General features: G+C 36.6%; 1 protein-coding gene across 6 annotated transcripts in view; it reads right to left on the bottom strand.

Moving 5' to 3' along the window:
• Nucleotides 1-3,630: 3,630 nt before the first annotated feature.
• RAB9A (RAB9A, member RAS oncogene family) overlaps nt 3,631-19,056 on the bottom strand; it is a 28,594-nt gene continuing 13,168 nt past the window's right edge. For 2 of the 6 annotated variants that reach the window (XM_007500921.3, XM_016424781.2), the window contains exons 2-4: nt 10,811-10,856; nt 8,459-8,560; nt 3,631-4,740 (exon numbers count right to left, since the gene is read on the bottom strand). In XM_007500921.3, the coding sequence (XP_007500983.1) occupies nt 4,102-4,707 (606 nt within the window). In that variant the 5' untranslated portion in view covers nt 4,708-4,740; nt 8,459-8,560; nt 10,811-10,856 and the 3' untranslated portion in view covers nt 3,631-4,101. Of the gene's footprint in view, nt 4,741-7,167; nt 7,341-7,444; nt 7,578-8,458; nt 8,561-10,810; nt 10,857-19,056 lie in introns of all 6 variants that reach the window. The other 4 variants (XM_007500923.3, XM_016424782.2, XM_056808351.1 and 1 more) reach the window with 3 other exon arrangements.

Below are 19,056 nucleotides of genomic sequence, written 5' to 3'. Positions count from 1 at the left end.
TTTTGGTTTTTTATCCCACCTTTCTTGACTCCTCCAAGATTTCACTCTGTTGATAATGCCCTCTCTAATGTCTCCCTTTCTACTGCTGCCTTCCTGCCTGCCTTCAGACATTCTTTGAAAGAAGCTAGGGATTCTGTATTGGAGGGGAAGAGAAGGTATATTCCAGATGTAGAGGATTAATAGCCTGTGCAAAGACAGAAAAACAAGAAAACTGTCATGTACCAGAAACAGACAAGAGACTGGTTTGACAGGACCATACTATTAAATGTCACAGGAATTCAAGACAACTATGGAAGAATTGGAATGGGCAGAAAATACTTCATGAAGGAAATAGAAATTGAATAAAACATTCCTCATGAAACTGCTGATATTTAAGAAGGGGACAACAGCCTGGTTCAGGAAAACATGAACAAAGGCCGAAGTGAGAAATAGTATTCATTCAGTGTCAGGTGAAAAGTGATGGCATAATGCAGAGGTGAAGGCCTCTAAAAGCAGAATATGTGTTGAAATTGGCAAACTTTTTGTTTTTATCTTTGTTTTCCTAAATGTTTTTTGTTACATGGGACAGTTTACATGAGGATGTATTGGAAAATAGGTGTATAAATTAAAAGGCATAAAAAAAATGGTTTGGGCTCCCATGTTTGGGGAAGGCAAAGCTCTAATTCTTGATCATCAGAAATGAATGACATCCACATCCCGAGAAAGAACGGTGAGAGTAGAAATACAGAAGAAAAACAACTGCTTGATCATGTGGTTCAATTGGGGATATGACTGGATAGGTCTTGATCAATGACACATGTAAAAACCCAGTGGAATTGCTCATTGGCTACAGGAGGGGGGTGGTAGGAGGGGAGAGAAAGAACATGCATCATGTAACCATGGGAAAATATTCTAAATAATTATAAACTCAATTTTAAAAAAAATGAATGACAGGTACACGATTTTCTGCCAAAATGTTTGTTATTTTGTCCAGTCAGGTCTGATTCCTTGTGACCTGATTTTTAGTTTTCTTGGTCAGGATACAGGAGTGGTTTGCCATTTTAGAGATGAGGAAACCGAGGCAAACAGGGTTAAATGACTTGTCTAGGTTCACAAAGCTAGTATGAGGAAGGATTTGAACTTGAGAAGATGAGTCTATCTGCTTCGCCATCCGAATCCCTTACATTTGGAAACAGGCACTGTTAAAAATGAAACCTTTTTTCGCTGACAACTCATAGAAAGTTAGAACTGTTTTCCAACCTCATCAGACTCTTTAAAGAATGGGAACTCTTTCATACTGGCTAGATACAATAGTATTATACAGTTGCAGCAGACTTATTTGTTTCTACCTTTAATCTGTCTACCTTTTCCTTCACCAGAAGATTGGGGCCCAGTTTTGTTGTGTTGCCAGCATAGACTATGGTATTCCCCTCGTTATGATTTTGCTTTTTAGTGTAAAATGCAACAATGAATGTCCTATTTCCTTATTCCTTTTCCTCCCTCCCATGATTAGAGGGCAACAATGAGTTTTTATCAGTTTTATCATATAGCTATTCTATTTATTAGTTGTCAGCATCTGCTATTCACTGTCACCACTGATCCATCACTTTCCTTCTGTTGCTTTTTTCTTTCCTATTCTCCCATGTTCTCAACTTTCATGTGAAAAGATTGGCTTTTTGCAAACATTTCTTCCATGTAGTGAACCAAGATTAGTACAGAGTGGTTTTCCTATCTTTAGCCCTGGCAATTAGATGAGCATTTGCTTTGCCACCAAAAAAAAAAACTTTTTCTTTTCCCCAGCTACTTCCAAGTAAAATACGGTCTCAGTTTTTCTTTTGGGGCTCCTAAGCTTATCTGCTAGCACTCCAATTAATTTCTGGATTTACTGAACTAGTTTGTTCAATAATTCCAAACCCTTATTGTTGATCTTGTTTATTCTGAGCCATACCAGAGACCTTAATTAATAGAACATTAGAAAGACATAAATCATCCTTCATTTGCTTCTTACTAGTTTTATTAGCTTGGAAATGGTCTGGGGCTAGAATTAGCCTTGTCCTCCTCCATGCCAAATTTGATTGCCAACAAGCTCCAATGGCTTTCTCTGCTTCATAAACCTTCACAATCTTACTCTTTTGTTTTCTAGGTTTAAGGCACATTATTACCACTTAAACACTACATTCTAGTCAAACTAGTCCAGTCATTTCCCATATACAACATTCCACTGCTCATTGTCATGCCTTTTCATAAGCAAGCCTTGATACCAGGAATGGCATACCCCCTCAACCTTCAACTCAGAACTCCATGTTTCCTACAAAGTTACTTCTTACATCAGACCTTTCCAGATCCTCCCAGCAATTAATGTGTCCTCAAATTACTTTGTCTTTATAATTATTTTGTCTCCTGTTAGACTATAATGTCTTCTTTAACAGAATGGACTGGTTAATTTGTCATTATATGCCAGCAAAAATGCTTATTCTACACAAATTCGGTGTACTTTGTAAATTTACACTGTCACTGATGTTTTATAGAGAATCTCTCTTTCACCTTGTTCATTTTTGTTGCCCTTCCCTTGACTGTTAACTTAATGGAGATGCTGCCTTTATAGGATTAAAGTACCTAATCTCAAATGCTGTGAAATCTAACAAATTGATATAAACATTCTACTGACAAAATGTAATGAAATGGCAAAGCAAAATTAGCCCTTTTGAGATTTAAATAAATTTCAGCATCTTCCTATTAAGAAAAAATTGCAAACATTAGCACTTGATGAAATTATGCATTGGCATTTTGACACATTGTTCCATTTATTCATTCTTAATAAACTGTTAAAAGGTTTTTTTTTTTTTAAAGTCTTTACACCCAGTGGAATTGCAAGTCAGCTACAGCAAGGGGCCGGGGAGGGGAGGGAAAGAACATGATTCTTATAACCAAGAAAAATATTCTAAATTGGCTAATTAAATTTTCAAAAGAAAAAGTCTTTACAGGTCTTTATGTAAGAATAGGAGTGGTGCAACAATATGGTATGAGGGTAGAACAGGAAGCTCCCATCCTTGGGAAAGGGGTACCATGATAATGGAACCTGGGTTACTTTAAGGAATTGGCACCACCGTGGTCTCTTCCCATATTATCACGCTGGGAAAGTGCCTTAACTGTAGCTCTGATTTAAAAAAAAAATGTGATAGTGGGAAAGAATGCTGGATTTAGCATCTGAAAACTGGTTAAAGTAGCAGGTTTGCAAAGGTGATAGAGCTTGGACCTTTATCGCTTTAAGAAAATAAGTCAGCTTTTCTAAGCTTTAGTTTCTCCTCATCTGTAAAATGGGAATAATACTTGACTATCCCTCAGAGGTTATTTGTGAGAATCAAATTAAAATATGTATAAAATACTTTGCATACAAATAATTTGTAAATATCAACTATTTTTCCAAGATAATTTGATGAAGAGGGCAGAAATTAACCACAATCAAATATATACTGCTCACTATACTTCCCAAATCAAAGACAGTATTCTTTGTTCTTTTTAAAGTCAGTCAGTACTGACATCTAAGAAGAAAAACAACGTTATATCCTAAGTTCTCCCCTTATATCAAATACATTCTACTCATACAATTCAGATATAAAAAGTTAAATAAAGTTTCACTCAAGTCCAAAGTGATTTTGTGTGATTTAAATCTTTAATATTGAGCATTTTAAAAATGTGTTTTCAATGAACCAAAAATGAAATGCTAATTTTGTAAAAATATATACATACAAAAATGTGGTCTTCATTTGAATTCTAGGGGGAAAAAAATCCAAGTAGTGCTTCTAGAAATTCAAGTTTTCATTTTAATTATAATTATTCATTTGATTATTAGCTGTGTAAGTTACACATTAAAATTTAAGTAACCATTTGTTTTTAGACACCCTTATTTATAAATGTTAATGTGCTTTCAGTAAATAGGTTACTCAAAGAATGAGTATTATCCCTTCCACCTTCCAATAAAGCAGCAGTAAATTAGTTTAAATTTTATTATTAGAATTGGACTTGATGGGACCTTTATTCTATGACCCTCTTCCTCCCATTCCCCCTGCCCCATTTTGTAAATGAGTTGATTAGAGCTATATTGTCAAAGCTTTTTAACAGTCAGCAACAAGATGAACTGGGCTTAGGCTTTCGGTGAAGATTGACTGTGTCTGTTTGAATAAAATGATCTGACCTATCCTCAGTAGCAAGAATTCTTCTAACAGCTTCTTCAAAAGCTGCTGCAACATTTGTGGCATCTTTTGCACTAGTTTCAAAGTAAGGATAGTTGCCGTTGTCCCTGCACCAGGCCTGGGCTTCTTCTGTAGAAACTTGTCTTTCATTTATATCAATCTTGTTACCCAAAATCACAAAAGGAAAGCTTTCGGGCTCTTTGACATCTGCATAATAAATGAATTCTTTCTTCCAGTTGCCCAAGTTCTGGAAACTTTGAGAGTCATCTACACTGAAAGTAAGAAGGCAACAATCAGAACCTCTGTAAAATGGTGTTCGCAGGCTTCTAAAGCGTTCTTGACCTGCTGTGTCCCAAATCTGCATGGTTACAAAGTGTCCATCCACTTCCAAGTCTTTATTTAAAAATTCCACACCTATTGTATGGAACAGCTGGCTTTCAAATTTGTTCGTGACATATCTATTCATAAGTGAGCTCTTCCCAACGCCACCATCTCCAAGGAGAATTACTTTAAAAAGTGATGATTTTCCTGCCATTGTTGAATGAAAAGATCTTTTTACTTCAAAATCCTAAAAAATGAAAAGAGAACAATCATAACTAAATATTTTAATTTCTACTCAGGCAAACTTAAAATTTTAGAAAATTTTTTACAGACATCAAAATACGTTAGTGAGTACTGTAAGTTAGTTAGTGAGTTAGTGAGTAAGAAAATAGGTAACGTGCACATAGGCTCGATCGAGCTTTGCTTTCTCCATCCTTGAAGATCTTCTGGTAGTGGCAGGGGTAGCCTCTTGTTGGAGATGTTTATAAAAGGGATTCCTTTTAAGTATGGGTTGGACTAGATGACCAAAGACATCCCACTCACATTCACATTCTGTAACTCTTAGATAACTTATGAAGAGAAGACTACAAACTACCAAGTAAACTACCTCCCAGCATGTGGGCAGCAGCACTTTTCTCACATCATCCTGATAGTATAAGGACTATTGTACTCATTTTACAGATGCAACTGTAGGTTAAAAAAGTGAAGTGACTAGCACCCGGCTGGCTTGACTTCATCTAGCATACTCTTGATCTAGTTAAAATTACTTTGGGTAGCTTTTCAAGTTCACTTTAGAGAAAACAATTTATCTAAAATGCTAGGAATAGGAACTTTAAGTCAAGACTCCTGATTCCCAAGTTAAATGCTGTGTGAAGGGAACTCTCTCTCCCCCCCCCAGAAATCATGTACTGGGGACATCCTACCTGTGTCTTTGGACTGCTAGCTTGACTTCATGTGACTGGACATCAAGAAAGAGAACTCCAAACATAGGTCATGGGGGACAGTGACCTAAGCACATGACCCAGAACATAAAGGTTACAGATCCGGGGTAAAGGAGAAGATAAAAGAGGGGGTGGGTTTCCAGGAAGTACACTATTGCCTTGGACAGGGCAGGGAAAGGGAAAAGGATGGTGATCAAGAGAGAGAGAGCCATGAGGTAGAGGTCCACGTGGCAAGATTAGAATAGAATAGATATTCTATTAGATATTTAAATAGCTATGTCCTTTTTTATTCAAGTAAATATTAATAAACTATGAAGACTAAGCACCAGTGTTAATTTAATTTAGTTTTTACAATGTTCCTTTCACTACACAACACAATCGGCCTCTCTACTCAAAGTCCATATCAGTAGTAAAGTTTTATTACAAAATCAACAAAAAACAATAGAGAATTATATTTATTACAATTATTTTGCCTCTTATTATTTTATGAATATAAGATTAGTTACACTGAGTTAAAAAGTATACATCTAACAAATTTAAGAGTCAGTACACAAAAATCGACAATGTAATAAATTCTCTCTCCTCCAATAGAAACATGAAGCTTTCCCCACTTTCACAAATTTTAGAAAGGAATCAAAACAGCAGTACACTACGGTTTTAAAAAAACAGAACCACCAAGTTGTGAATTGATCCAACCATTCTGGAGGGCAATTTGGAACTATGCCCAAAGGGAGCTAAAAGACTGTGTGCCCTTTGATCCAGCCATAGCACTGCTGGGCTTGTACCCCAAAGAGATAATAAGGAAAAAGACTTGTACAAGAATATTCATAGCTGCACTCTTTGTGGTGGCCAAAAATTGGAAAATGAGGGGATGCCCTTCAATTGGGGAAAGGCTGAACAAATTGTGGTATATGTTGGTGATGGAATACTATTGTGCTAAAAGGAATAATAAAGTGGAGGAATTCCATGGAGACTGGAACAACCTCCAGGAAGTGATACAGAGCGAAAGGAGCAGAACCTGGAAAACATTGTACACAGAGACTGATACACTGTGGTACAAGAGAACATAATGGACTTCTCCATTAGTGGCAATGCAGCGATCCTGAACCACTTGGAGGGATCTACCAGAAAGAACACTATCCACATTCAGAGGAAAAACTGTGGGAGTAAAAAAACAGAAGAAAAACAACTGCTTGAATACATGGGTCAAGGGGATATGAGTGGGGATATATATAGATACTAAACGAACATCCTAATGCAAAAACCAACAACATGGAAATGGGTTTTGATCAAGGACACATTAATACCCAGTGGAATTGCACGTCGGCCCACTCTTCCAAGTGGGGGAAGGGGAGGGAGGAATAGAATATGATATAATGTTTGAAAATGACCAAATTTTAAAAAAATAAATGAGACAAACAAACAAAAAAAAACCCAGAACCACCAAATATGATGTGGTTAACTTTACCAGACAAGGACATGGTAGCCACTGAGGAAATGAATTTGACTTTGTCCAAAGTATTCTATTGTCTTCATTAAAGTTATTCTGGACAGCAGTCAATTTACAAATAGAAAGAAGACCCATCCAAATTTTAACTACCTCTGCTGTCTGTAATGAAGCAGAATGGTTTGAACAGGCAAAGTAAACTGAGACAGCTGGGTTGTACCCTATTGGAGATAAGAGTTCTGGCCTGGAGTCAAGAATATTTAATCTTCCTGAATTCACATTTTACCTCAGACACTTCCCAGCTGTGTGATCCTGGGAAAGTAGCTTATTTAATCTAATTTGCTGTAGTTTCTTCATCTATTAAATGAGTTGGAATAGGAAATGGCAAACCACCTCTGTATTTTTGCCAAGAAATATCCAAAAAGGGGTCCCGAAAAGTTGGACACAACTGAAAAGTGACTAAACAACAACAAAAGTAAATTTGAGAATACAAATTTAGTACAATCTAAAACCTAACAGCATGGATACACAGGGCAGGAATCCCAGACCAAAGCAGAGCCTACTTTTCTGTTACTCTGAAACCACGGGGTTTTCCCGCAGACTGACTACAGCTAAACCAAGCAGCAGCCCACTGGAACTTCAACCAAGGGAAGGCTCAGAGGTGTACTTGCTTGGACCGAAACCAAGGTCAGCAACCTGCAACGGTCAAATGAGGAGGACAGTGTTCAGGCTTTGGTCTAAATCAGACCAACATGGGAGCAGAAAGTTTACAGATCCCCACGCTAAGCTGGCCCTGAGATCCTGGACAACACAATATTCAATACCAACCTCCCATCCCTCCCACCCCCCACCACAGTTAGCCCTAACATCAAAGTCAGGAAATAGACTGGAAGAATGAACAAACAAAAAAAAAAGTCACACCAAAAAAGCTATGGTGATAGGGACCCTCAAGACCCAAACCAAGAGAGGTTAAAAAAAAAAAAGGAATGACTGAAACACCCATAAGTAAAGCCTACCAGAAAAATAGCTTGGGCACAAATTCAAGTAGAATTCCTGGAGGATATAAAGCAAGAGTTTTGTGGGGTTTTTTTTGTAATGAACTAGAAAATCATTTTTAAACCAAAAAACAGCAGAACAAAGAATGAGAAAAGAAATTAAAGTCATGTAAGAAGAGGGAATTGACAACTTGGAACAAGAGGTACAAGACCTTACTTGAGCAATGAACTTCCTGAAAATTAGAATGGACCAAATAGAAAATAATGACTCATTAAGACTACCTGAAAGACATGACCAAAAAAGGAACCCAGACATTGTATCTCAATAATTTTGTAAGGAAATTTTCAGATTCTTAGAATCAGACAGCAACATCTCCTGAAAGAAATCCCAAAATGAAAGTTTTTGGGAATGATATTGCAAAAAACCCAGAATTTCCAGGTAAAAGAAAAAACAAAACTACAAGACGCAAGAAAAAATAAGAATCCAAGTTCTAAGGAGATATACCCAGAATCACATGATGCTTAGCAACCACCACCATAACAGAAAGCTTAAAATACAGTATTCCCAAAAGCAAGACTTACCCAGCAAAACAAAGTATAATTCTACAGGGAGGAAATGCACCAATAATGAAATAGAAGATTTCCAACCATTCCTGATGAAAAGACTAGAGTTGCACAAAAACTCTGAAATACAAATATAAAAGGAGAAAAAAACAGTAACAGAGATAAACATGAATCATAGGGGACTAAACAAAATTAACTTTATCCATTCTTATGTGGAAATAATACATATATCCCTATCCACAAAACTCATTTTATCATGAAAGGTTATAGAGCCTAATTAAAAAGAAAGATCTGGAAGTAGTTCTGTTTTGTTCTGATAATCACAGAAGAATGGAAAAAAAGGGGGGGGGAGAAATACTAGGTGAGGGGTATCTAGGAAGGAAGGATAGGAAAAATTATCTACTTAACGGAAAAGTTGAATGATCTATAGTGAAATTATAATGATGTAGGACTTTATTCTTCCTTTCTGAGATCTAGATAAATCTAACCCCCCCCCAAAAAAACAAAAAGTAACCTCTAGAAACTATTGAATAGGAATAAAAAGGAATATACACTTCTATAAACTATATATGGCACATTTATGAAAACTGATCATGGATTATTTGGACATAAAAACCTCAAATAGATGCAGAAAAGCAGAAGCATTAAATATTAATGTGACCCTTACAGACCACAATGCAATAAAATTACATTCAATAAAGGGCCACCAAAGAAACTTATTAAAAAATTAGTTGGAGACTAATAAATTAATCCTAAACAACAGATGGGCCAAAGAACAAATCAGTGAAACAATAATTTAATTAAAGATTATGACAATAATGAGACAATATGCCAAAATTTTTGGAATGGGGCCAAAGTAGTTCTTAGGAGAAAATTTTTTATCTCTAACCACTTTCATCAATGAAAGAGAAAAGAGAAGATAAATGCACTGGACATGCAGTTTAAAAATCTAGAATATGACATATTTAAAGATCACATTAAGCATCAAAACAGAAATCCTGAAAAATCAAGAGATTAAAGAAAGTGAAAGCAAAAAATTCTACTCAATGCATCAATATACCTAGGAGGGGTTTTTTTGGAGGGAGGGAGGGAACAAACTATCAGTTAACTTGGTTTAATATGAAGAAAGTTGAATTACCACTATCAAAAATTGAAAAAAAATTCAAAACTAATAAAGAAATAAATTATTAGCAGTTTTGCCCAATTGTGAATAAAAAGGAATATTTATAAAAAATATTAAATGCCCAAATTAAAAGAAAAAATAAAAGAGGGCTGCCCAATCTCAGAAACAGAAATTGAGCAAGTGAACTTCCATAGAAAAGATAGGCTAAAGCCAGACTGTTATGGTCTTTAAATTCCAAATAGAAAAATGTATACTTTATCCCAGAAATAAGAACAAGCCACTGTAGCTTTTGGATCAAGAGAGTCAGTCCAATGCTTTAGGAACATCACTTTGGCAACTGTGTATAAGATGAACTGGAGAAGGGAGAGGCTGAATTTGGGGAGATACCAGTTAAGATGCTAATTACAATAGTTCTGCCAAGAGATAATAAAGGTGATGAGTTATGACTATCATAAGTGGAGACATTAAATCATAAATCTAACATTAAAAAATAACTAAAATCCACAAATCACTTAAGCTTTTTTAAAATCATTAAATAGATGAACTATACAAGCTAAAAAATTTTTTTGAGATGTTTCTAATTTATGAGCACTTATCTCACACTTAGTAAATGTGACATCCTGGGTAAGACAAATCTTAGTTTCTCTATTTACAAAATGAAACTCATAACATGCACTACCAATGCTAGAGGGCTGCTGCAGTGATCAATTTTGTATTCTTGAAGCATTATGTAAATTGTTACTATTTATCTGGCTTTATCTTTAAAAAATGGAGTCAGGTATCCGCTGAGGACATCATATTCTTAAATTACAATAGGCACTAACATAAATATTTAAAGAACTGAACTGTTATGTGCTTTCTTTTTAAAAGAAAATTAAATGCAGACCTTTTAGTAAGTTAACCATACAAATTCAAATATTAACATTAACTATAAAATACTTTATAGTAATACACTGTGCATAAACTCAATGAGTGTTTTATGAAGAATTTCTAACTCATTTAAATCCCCAAGTTTTACAAAAAGTTTTCTTAATTTTATAGAAATATATTTTAAAAGTTTTACCTTTCTAATAAATTTTCTCTTACAATTGAGCTAGGTCCTAGAAAAAATTTCAAACAAATTTTTAAATAAGAAATATAAGAGGTCTGCCTAGTCCTTATCCCTCTTTTGCCCTGGAACCAAAACAAAATACTGATTCTAAAGAGAGACACAGAGACACACACAAATAACAGGGTATGAACTTTACCTTAATTTTTCAGTTTAAGTACATCGTCTGCATTACCAACATTGTTCTGCAAATAAAAATGAAAGGTCTTAGTAAAGTGTGTTCATTGTAACTCTGTCAGAATATGGGCAGAGTATATGATAAACCAATTTTATAGTTTCTAAGAACATACTGGCTTATAACTTAGTACAGAAAAGAAAATTGTAAAAGCTTTTTATCACAGTATCATAAATTTAAGCTGAACAGAGCTTTAAGAGGTTCCCAAGTCATCGTAATTGTACAAAGGAATGAATGGCTCTGTCATGAAAGATCATAGATTCTCCTAGGAAAAGGCAAATAAGGAAATTGGCTTCATCTTGAACTTATAGGTAATGATAAACACTAATTTGATTATAACTTATTTGGAGCACAGCAAAAAAAAAACACCCTAGGAAAAAGTCACAGTCCATATGCCAACATCTGTTGCAAAGGAAGAAGTAGGGAAACTTTGTGAATAACCTCATTTACTAAGTTAGCAAATACTTTTGATACTTCAAGACTGCAATGCAAGCAAGGATGGCAAAATTATGTTAGTTAATATAGACTAAGATAAAAAAATGAAAGAACAGATATTTAGAAACTAAAAGAAGCTTCATGCCTATAACACCATAAATATATTTTTCAACAACAGAGTTGAAGTAGAACATGGCAAATACCAAGTCACAAAAAGTAAAATTAACTATTGCTTGACATTTAAGGAGTATTGGTCATTGAAGAATCAGGTACCCTTATGCAAGGCACAGATTATAGCCAAGGTCAAAATCAATACCATGCTAGAAAGGATAACATTTGAAAATGCTATCACTTAAAAATTATAGGGGTTCCAACCCCACCTGTTTAAATAAGCTAGTGGTTCCAAAATGTAGGAAATAGAAAAACTGATGGTACTATCTTCCTCCCCCCCACCAAGATTTTAAGAAATATATTTATTTTTAACATTCTTTTTTTTAATTTTAAGTTCTAAGTTCTCTCTAGCCCCACCCTCACCATTGAAAAGACAAGCAATATCAGTTAAACTTTTTTTATAATGGTGACAGTCCTAGAAGATTGACTAATATTGACAAAAAAAAGGAAAATGATAAATGCTGAAGAGACATGAGAAATTTGGGACATCAATGAACTGTTGGAGTTGTGAATTGAACTCAACCATTCTGGAGAGCAATTTAGAACCATGTCCAAAGGGCTATAAAACTTTAGATAGTCAGTACTAGGACTGTATCCCAAAGAGATTTTTTTAAAAGAAGGGCAACCCTATTTGTACAAAAATATTTATAGCAACTCTCTGTTGTGGCAAATTGGAAACTGAGGGAATGTCATCAAATGGAGAATAGCTGAACAAGTTGTGGTACATGATTGTAACAAAATACTATTGTGCCAGAAGAAATGATGAACAGGCCGATTTCAGGAAAAAAAACTGGAAAGATTTATATGCACTGATATAAAGTGAAGCGAGCAGAACCAGGAGTTATACACAATTAACAGGGATACTGTCAGCTATGAATGACTTAGCTATTATGAACAATACAATGATCCAAGATAGCTCCCAGGGACTCATGATGAAAAATAGTATCTACCTCCAAAGAGAACTGATAGAGCAGTGATGGTGAACCTTTTAGTGATGGAGTACTGGGCCCTACCTCCACCCCACTCATCAGATTGAATGCCATGCCCACCCATCCAGAGACTGGATCTGAGACCCTCCCCCCCCACCAAGTGCTGAGTGTGTCCTGCCCACCCAACTTACCCCACAGAGGGGAAGGAATTGGTGCTTCTATTGAACTGCTGGGCAGAGGGATGGGAGATATGAAAAAGATCATCAGGCATGGTGGAGAGGGGGAAAGGAGCAGCTCTGCCCGAGTCCCTCTGCCTTTCTGTAACAACCTGAGGGGGAGGGGGAGAGGCAGCCACGTGCCTGGGGAAAGTACAGTGTGCCACTTCTTCTATAACATGATGAATATAAAAAATGGGTTACATGATAGCATATGTATAACCTATATCAAATTCCTTACAATCTATCATCTCAGGGAGTGGGAAGGGGAAGGAAGAAGAGATTTTGGAACTCAAAATGTGAAAAAACAAATGTTAAAAATGCCTTTGATATGTTAATAATGAAAAAGATTTTATTATATTTTATCATAACTGAAAGAAGAGGGGAATAAAGAGAAATGGTAGTAGTCACCTAGATCAGTGACTACAAGGCAGCCAAAAGAACCCACAAAACACCTCAGGTAGCAAATACTTGTTCTTGCCAAGAAGAGACATGGAGGCCATGGAAAGTGGTTTATAGTATATGCCAGCGATGGCAAACCTAAGGTATGTATGCCAAAAATGGCACACAGAGTACTCTGCAGGCACTTGTGCCACCCTCCCCCACCCCCCCAAAGATTCATTACTAGAAAGATAAAGGGACTTGGGCGAAGCTGCTCCTTTTCCATTCTCCACTGTGGCCGATGACATTTTTTCACATCCCCACCCCTCTGCTCAGCAGCCCAAGGTGGGCAACTCACAGGTGACAAAGCTGGAAGGGAACAGACCACTGGGGCCACTCCCTTCCCCCTCTCTACACTCACTGAGAACATTCCTCACTTCACCTACCCCTCCTCCCAGAGGCCCAATGGGAGCACTTTCTCCCTCCCTTGTGTGGGGTTAGGGGTCCTGAGGGGGCATGGCAAACAATCTCTAAAAAGTTCACCATCACTGGTGTATGCTGATTTGCAAAATAGGATGGAGGAACTGAGCAATCACAGCAATATCAATTCACAGAACTTCAAAAAGCAAAGGAGAGGAAAATAAATTGCAAAACATCTTTGCATGAGTTCATATCAAACCAAATCATGCCAATGAAATAGAGATGAAATCCAAAGGATAAAAATAAGCATTACCAAATTCAAAACAGAATGAGCTAATAATAAACAAGAAAGCCAACAATTAATAAAAGTAAATAAATAGTGGATGGAATTACATTATCTTCCATTGCCCTAGTCAGCTAAAAAAGCTGCCAAATTTAAAAGTTGTGTTTAAAAATTGCCTCCCAAAAGGTTCAAAATTTTTAAACATTTTACATCCCTTTTACTACTTTCACTTCCAAAAACTTAAGCAGAAAGTTAACAACTACAATTTAAATTCAGCAATTGACTTTATACAAAAGCAAAAATCCTCAACACTGAGGGATCCCTTGTTATCATATAACCCTTTTATGGCTTAAAATTCCTGGAATACAAAGCCTTTAATTAGTCAACTTTTATTACCTAACACTATTCTGTGAGAGGAGAAAGAGAACAATCCAAAAACAAGGTGTTCCAAAATCTTAGTGCTATTTTAAGCTATTAAAGCTGTATTACATTTAGACTTGAGACATATTTTTAAATTTCCATTTGGATGGAGGTTTGTTTGATTAGCCTAGTATAGTGACTGGCAGATAGTAGATGCTTAAGAAATGTCATTATCAGCTGTCTTTGAAATTCATTTGAGAAATGAAGCCACCAAACTCAAGATCTGGAAAAAAATAAGGTCTGATAAACTATCCCATTGTCCTATCTTGTACACTATCAAATCTCTCCCAAGGGACTAAGCTAGATGGCTCAATGTATTGAGAGCCAGGCCTAAAGATGGTAGGACCTGAGTTCAAATTTGACCTCAGATACTTTCTACCTGTGTGAGTAGTTAAATGAGCAAGTCATTTAACTCCAACTCCCTAGCCCTTACTGCTCTTCTACCTTGGAACCAATACTTAGTATTGATTCTAAGAAAGAAGGTAAGGATTTTTAAAAAATAATCTCTCCCTAGAAGACATTTCATTAGAAGACAATTCTGTTCAGATTGATATAAAAATAAATTTCAAATATTAATAAGAAAGTAAATAAGTAAAACAGGTACTATATCAAACTTACAAGATTTTATCCTAAGTCACAATTAACATACACAAAGGATTATATGTAAGTTAGCTCAAATGCATCTGGAAAATTGCTGCTTAAAATTGTATGGTAAATAATCTTTTTGAAAAGAAAGGTAGGAGTCCTTTAAAGATTTCTTAAACAATACTTAATTTAGCTGTTTTGTAATAGCAAGGTACAGGAGGAAAAGTGTTTAATTTGGAACACTGAACTTCGTTCTGAAGTCATGGGATCTGAATTTCAAAACCTACCTCATACCTCCTCTCACCTAGTATAAGTCACCTGACCTAAGTGGTCTAGTTTCTTCATCTGTTAAATTGCAGGGAGGAAGAGTACTGTATAAACCAAATGCCCTCTTTAAGTTTCCTTCCAACTACAGATCTAAGACCCTATGGCCCCAAATTATCAGGTAGACTTAAAGAAGGTACACTAATAATGAAGTCTGAAACAAGCAAAATAAATAAAAAGTATTAAGCATGAAAAGGGCCAAGATATACTCATGTAATTAATTAGTATAATCCTAGGGTCAAAGGCTCCCTCCCAATAGCCTTTTACTTCTTTAGTTCTTGCCATCACCCATGAAGAACCTGGAGAATTCAATTTCTGAGACTATATCCTCCACAAGGGTGGCCAAACTGCTTTCCTTGCAGCATTTCAGGTTTCAAAGGCTAAAAATTGAAGTCATGCTTACACTTTAAAGGAGCAAAAGACTTTTCGAAGTCTACAGACTCAAACCTCTACACCACATCCTCCTGAGGCAGATAAGCCTGCAATGAGGGAGGAGGCTGAGGTGCACTCATCCCCAACCTCTGTGAAGTTTAGGTTTGGCTTTCCCCTGATTGTAACAATGAAGGCACTTGGCTCTTCCTTTTTTGTGAAGATTGAATTGTTCTCTCATGTTTTTTCTCTGTCTCTCTCTCTCTCTCTCTCCCTGTCCCTCTGCCCCCCCCTCTCCCTCTCCCTGTCCCTCTGCCCCCCTCTCTCCCTGTCCCTCTGCCTCTCTCTCTCCCTGTCCCTCTGCCCCCCTCTCTCTCTGTCCCTCTGCCCCCATCCCTCTCCCTGTCCCTCTGCCCCTCTCTCTCTGCCTCTCTCTCTCTCCCTGTCCCTCTGACCCCCCTCTCTCTGTCCCTCTGCACCCCCTCTCTCCCTGTCCCTCTGCCCCCATCCCTCTCCCTGTCCCTGTCCCTCTGCCCCCTCTCTCTGCCCCCCCTCTCTCTCTCCCTCCCCCTATCCCCCCCTCCATAAATTTCATTTTACTTTAGTAATTCATTTGGGATTTAGAAATTAAATCCCTGGCGACCACCAATTTAATATTCAGTCCAACCATAGCAAATTAACACCTCACTTCCTAGGCTTTTTGTCTGAGCATACCATGTTCTTCTTTTGCTGGTAGTTCTTTGGCTACTGTTCTATAATAGCATTCTTTTCAAAAAAAAAAAAGAAAGAAAAAAAGCTTTTCATCAGCAGTGCAGAGGTTGTTGTTTTTTGTTGTTTTTTTCTGGGCTCTCCTTCCAAATTTTGGAATAATGGCAGTAATAGCCTTTGTTCAGACATATCTCAGTTAAAGTTGACAGACTGGCTAGATCTGGAAAACTTGTGAAAAATATCCATAAGCTTCTAAGGTATTAAAATGTCACACAGCAAATGGCTATAAAGACTCGTGTGAATCCTAATGATAGCAGATTTGTATGCTATTGTCATTAAATGGGATCTTGTGATTTTAGGGATTTTTGAACTTTTTGAATGTGCATCAGCTGCTATACTACTGTTTTAAAAAGCTGTTACATGGTGAAAACTATGTATGCTCACACTGTGTATCATGGCCAAGTTAAAAAAGAAATAGATCTCATTTTGGGGTGTGAAACATTTATATTGTGCCTCTACTTGGCTGACACCTTATCATGGAATGTGAATTATGTATTTTTAGTAAAATTTTATTATTGTTCTTCCTTGTATGTGCAATAGAATATTTGAGTTTTCATTTTTCTCTCATTTAACTGTACTTGAAGTACGTTACTAGTATTAATGTTTTTTTTTTAATTTTGCACTAGGATAAGTTTAAAATGTCCATTAGCCCTAATGTTAATCTATACCCCAAAGCTTTAGACTATGGAAACCTATCATTGATTGTTAAATATTATGGGACTTTTATTAATGATTGTATCTGATTCCAGGAGAAAGGATCACAAAAGTCATTGCACAGTGCCAAGGAGCACAAGGTCAAGGAGACAATCCAATTCCGGTGGGATTGATGAGATTCCGTGCCAAAACAGGGGACTTGAATTTATTTTGGGGTTTGAGGAAGCTGCTATTTGAAAACATCAGATACAGGATTCCCTCATGCCAGATCCAGACCTCTACCAAGTATTTGAGTTTGGCTGCCATTTTGGCTACCCTATCCCTGAGAGCAAAGGTAAAATCAGACCGGGGAATAATATCTCCTTTCTGCTTCAAAATCTAATCCCTTTTCTCTCTTTAATAGTATGGCAATTTTCTGTAGTCCTGGCTGCTGATTGGGTAAATGCATAATTGCTACTACAGGCTTATAGGACATAAATCACTTTAATGATTCTAGGGCCTGTTAAAGGTTTATTTTTCCTTAAGTAGAATTTTTACACGAGACTTTGATATTTTATGTTTCATCCAGAAGTTACTTTTTTCTCTTTTATTTTGGGATTTTTTTTAATATTTTTGATTTTCTCTTGACAACTGATTCATATACCTCATAACTCAGCCATAGGAGACTTGATTGGCTTAAAAGGCTCTTAAAAGGGGGCAGCTGGGTGGCTTAGTGAATTGAGAGCCAGGCCTAGAGATGGGAGGTCCTAAGTTCAAATCTGATCTCAGACACTTCCCAGCTGTGTGACCCTGGGCAAGTCACTTGACCCCCATTGCCTAGCCCGTACCACTCTTCTGCCTTCGAACCAATACATAGTAATGATTCCAAGATGGAAGGTAAGAGTTTCAAACAAAAAAACAAACGAACAAGGCTCTTAAAGGTCTACAGAATAGCATACATGTCAGATCTCTGGGAAAGGGAAGATTTTAAAGCCAAGCAAGAGCTAGGAAAAAAAAATCACAAAATGTAAAAATAAATAATTTTGATTATATCAAATTAAAAAGGTTTTATACAAACAAAACCAATACAACCAAAATTAGAAGGGAAGCAACAAATTGGGAAACAATCTTCATTACAAAAACCTCTGACAAAGGTCTAATTACTCAAATTTATAGAGCTAAACCAATTGTACAAAAAAACAAGCCATTCCCCAATTGATAAATGGGCAAGGGACATGAATAGGCAATTTTCAGTTAAAGAAATCAAAACTATTAATAAGCACATGAAAAAGTATTCTAAATGTCTTATAATCAGAGAGATGCAAATCAAAACAACCCTGAGGTATCACCTCATGCCTAGCAGATTGGCTAGCATGACAGCAATGGAAAGTAATGAATGCTGGAGGGGATGTGGCAAAGTCGGGATATTAATGCATTGCTGGTGGAGTTGTGAATTGATCCAACCATTCTGGAGGGCAGTTTGGAACTATGCCCAAAGGGCAATAAAAGACTGTCTGCCCTTTGATCCAGCCATAGCACTTACGGGTTTGTACCCCAAAGAAATAATAAGGAAAAAGACATGTACAAGAGTATTCATAGCTGTGCTCTTTGTGGTGGCAAAACATTGGAAAATGAGGGGATGCCCTTCAATTGGGGAATGGCTGTACAAATTGTGGTATATGTTGGTGATGGAATACTATTGTGCTCAAAGGATAATAAACTGGAGGAATTCCATGGGAACTGAAATGACCTCCAGGAAGTGATGCAGAGTGAAAGGAGCAGAACCAGGAGAACCTTATACACAGAGACTGTTAGATACACTGTGGTACAATCAAATGTAATCGTGGCAATGCAGTGATCCTGAATAACTTGGAGGCATTTATGAGAAAGAACACTATCCACATTCAGAGGAAAAACTGTGGGAGTAGAAACACAGAAGAAAAACAATTGCTTGAATACATGGGTTGAGGGGATATGGCTGGGGATGTAGACTCTAAGTGAACATCCTAATGCAAACACCAACAACATGGAAATAGGTTCTGATCAAGGACACATTAAATACTGTGTGTCAGCTGTGGGAAGGGGAGGGGGAGGGGAGGGAGGGAAATAATGTGATTCTTGTAACCAAGGAATAATGTTCTAAATTGACTATAAATAAATTAACTCAAAAACTGTAAAAAATAAAAAAAGTCTACACCCAAATCTTTTGTTTTCACTCCCTGACTTTAACTCCTAGCCAATAGCTCCATCTACTGACTAAAACAAAAATTGTAAATA

This window comes from Monodelphis domestica, chromosome 8 (assembly GCF_027887165.1).
Source record: "Monodelphis domestica isolate mMonDom1 chromosome 8, mMonDom1.pri, whole genome shotgun sequence".
Lineage (NCBI taxonomy): Eukaryota > Metazoa > Chordata > Mammalia > Didelphimorphia > Didelphidae > Monodelphis > Monodelphis domestica.
Note: the sequence above shows the minus strand (reverse complement) of the source record. Positions and strands in the feature narration are given on the sequence as shown.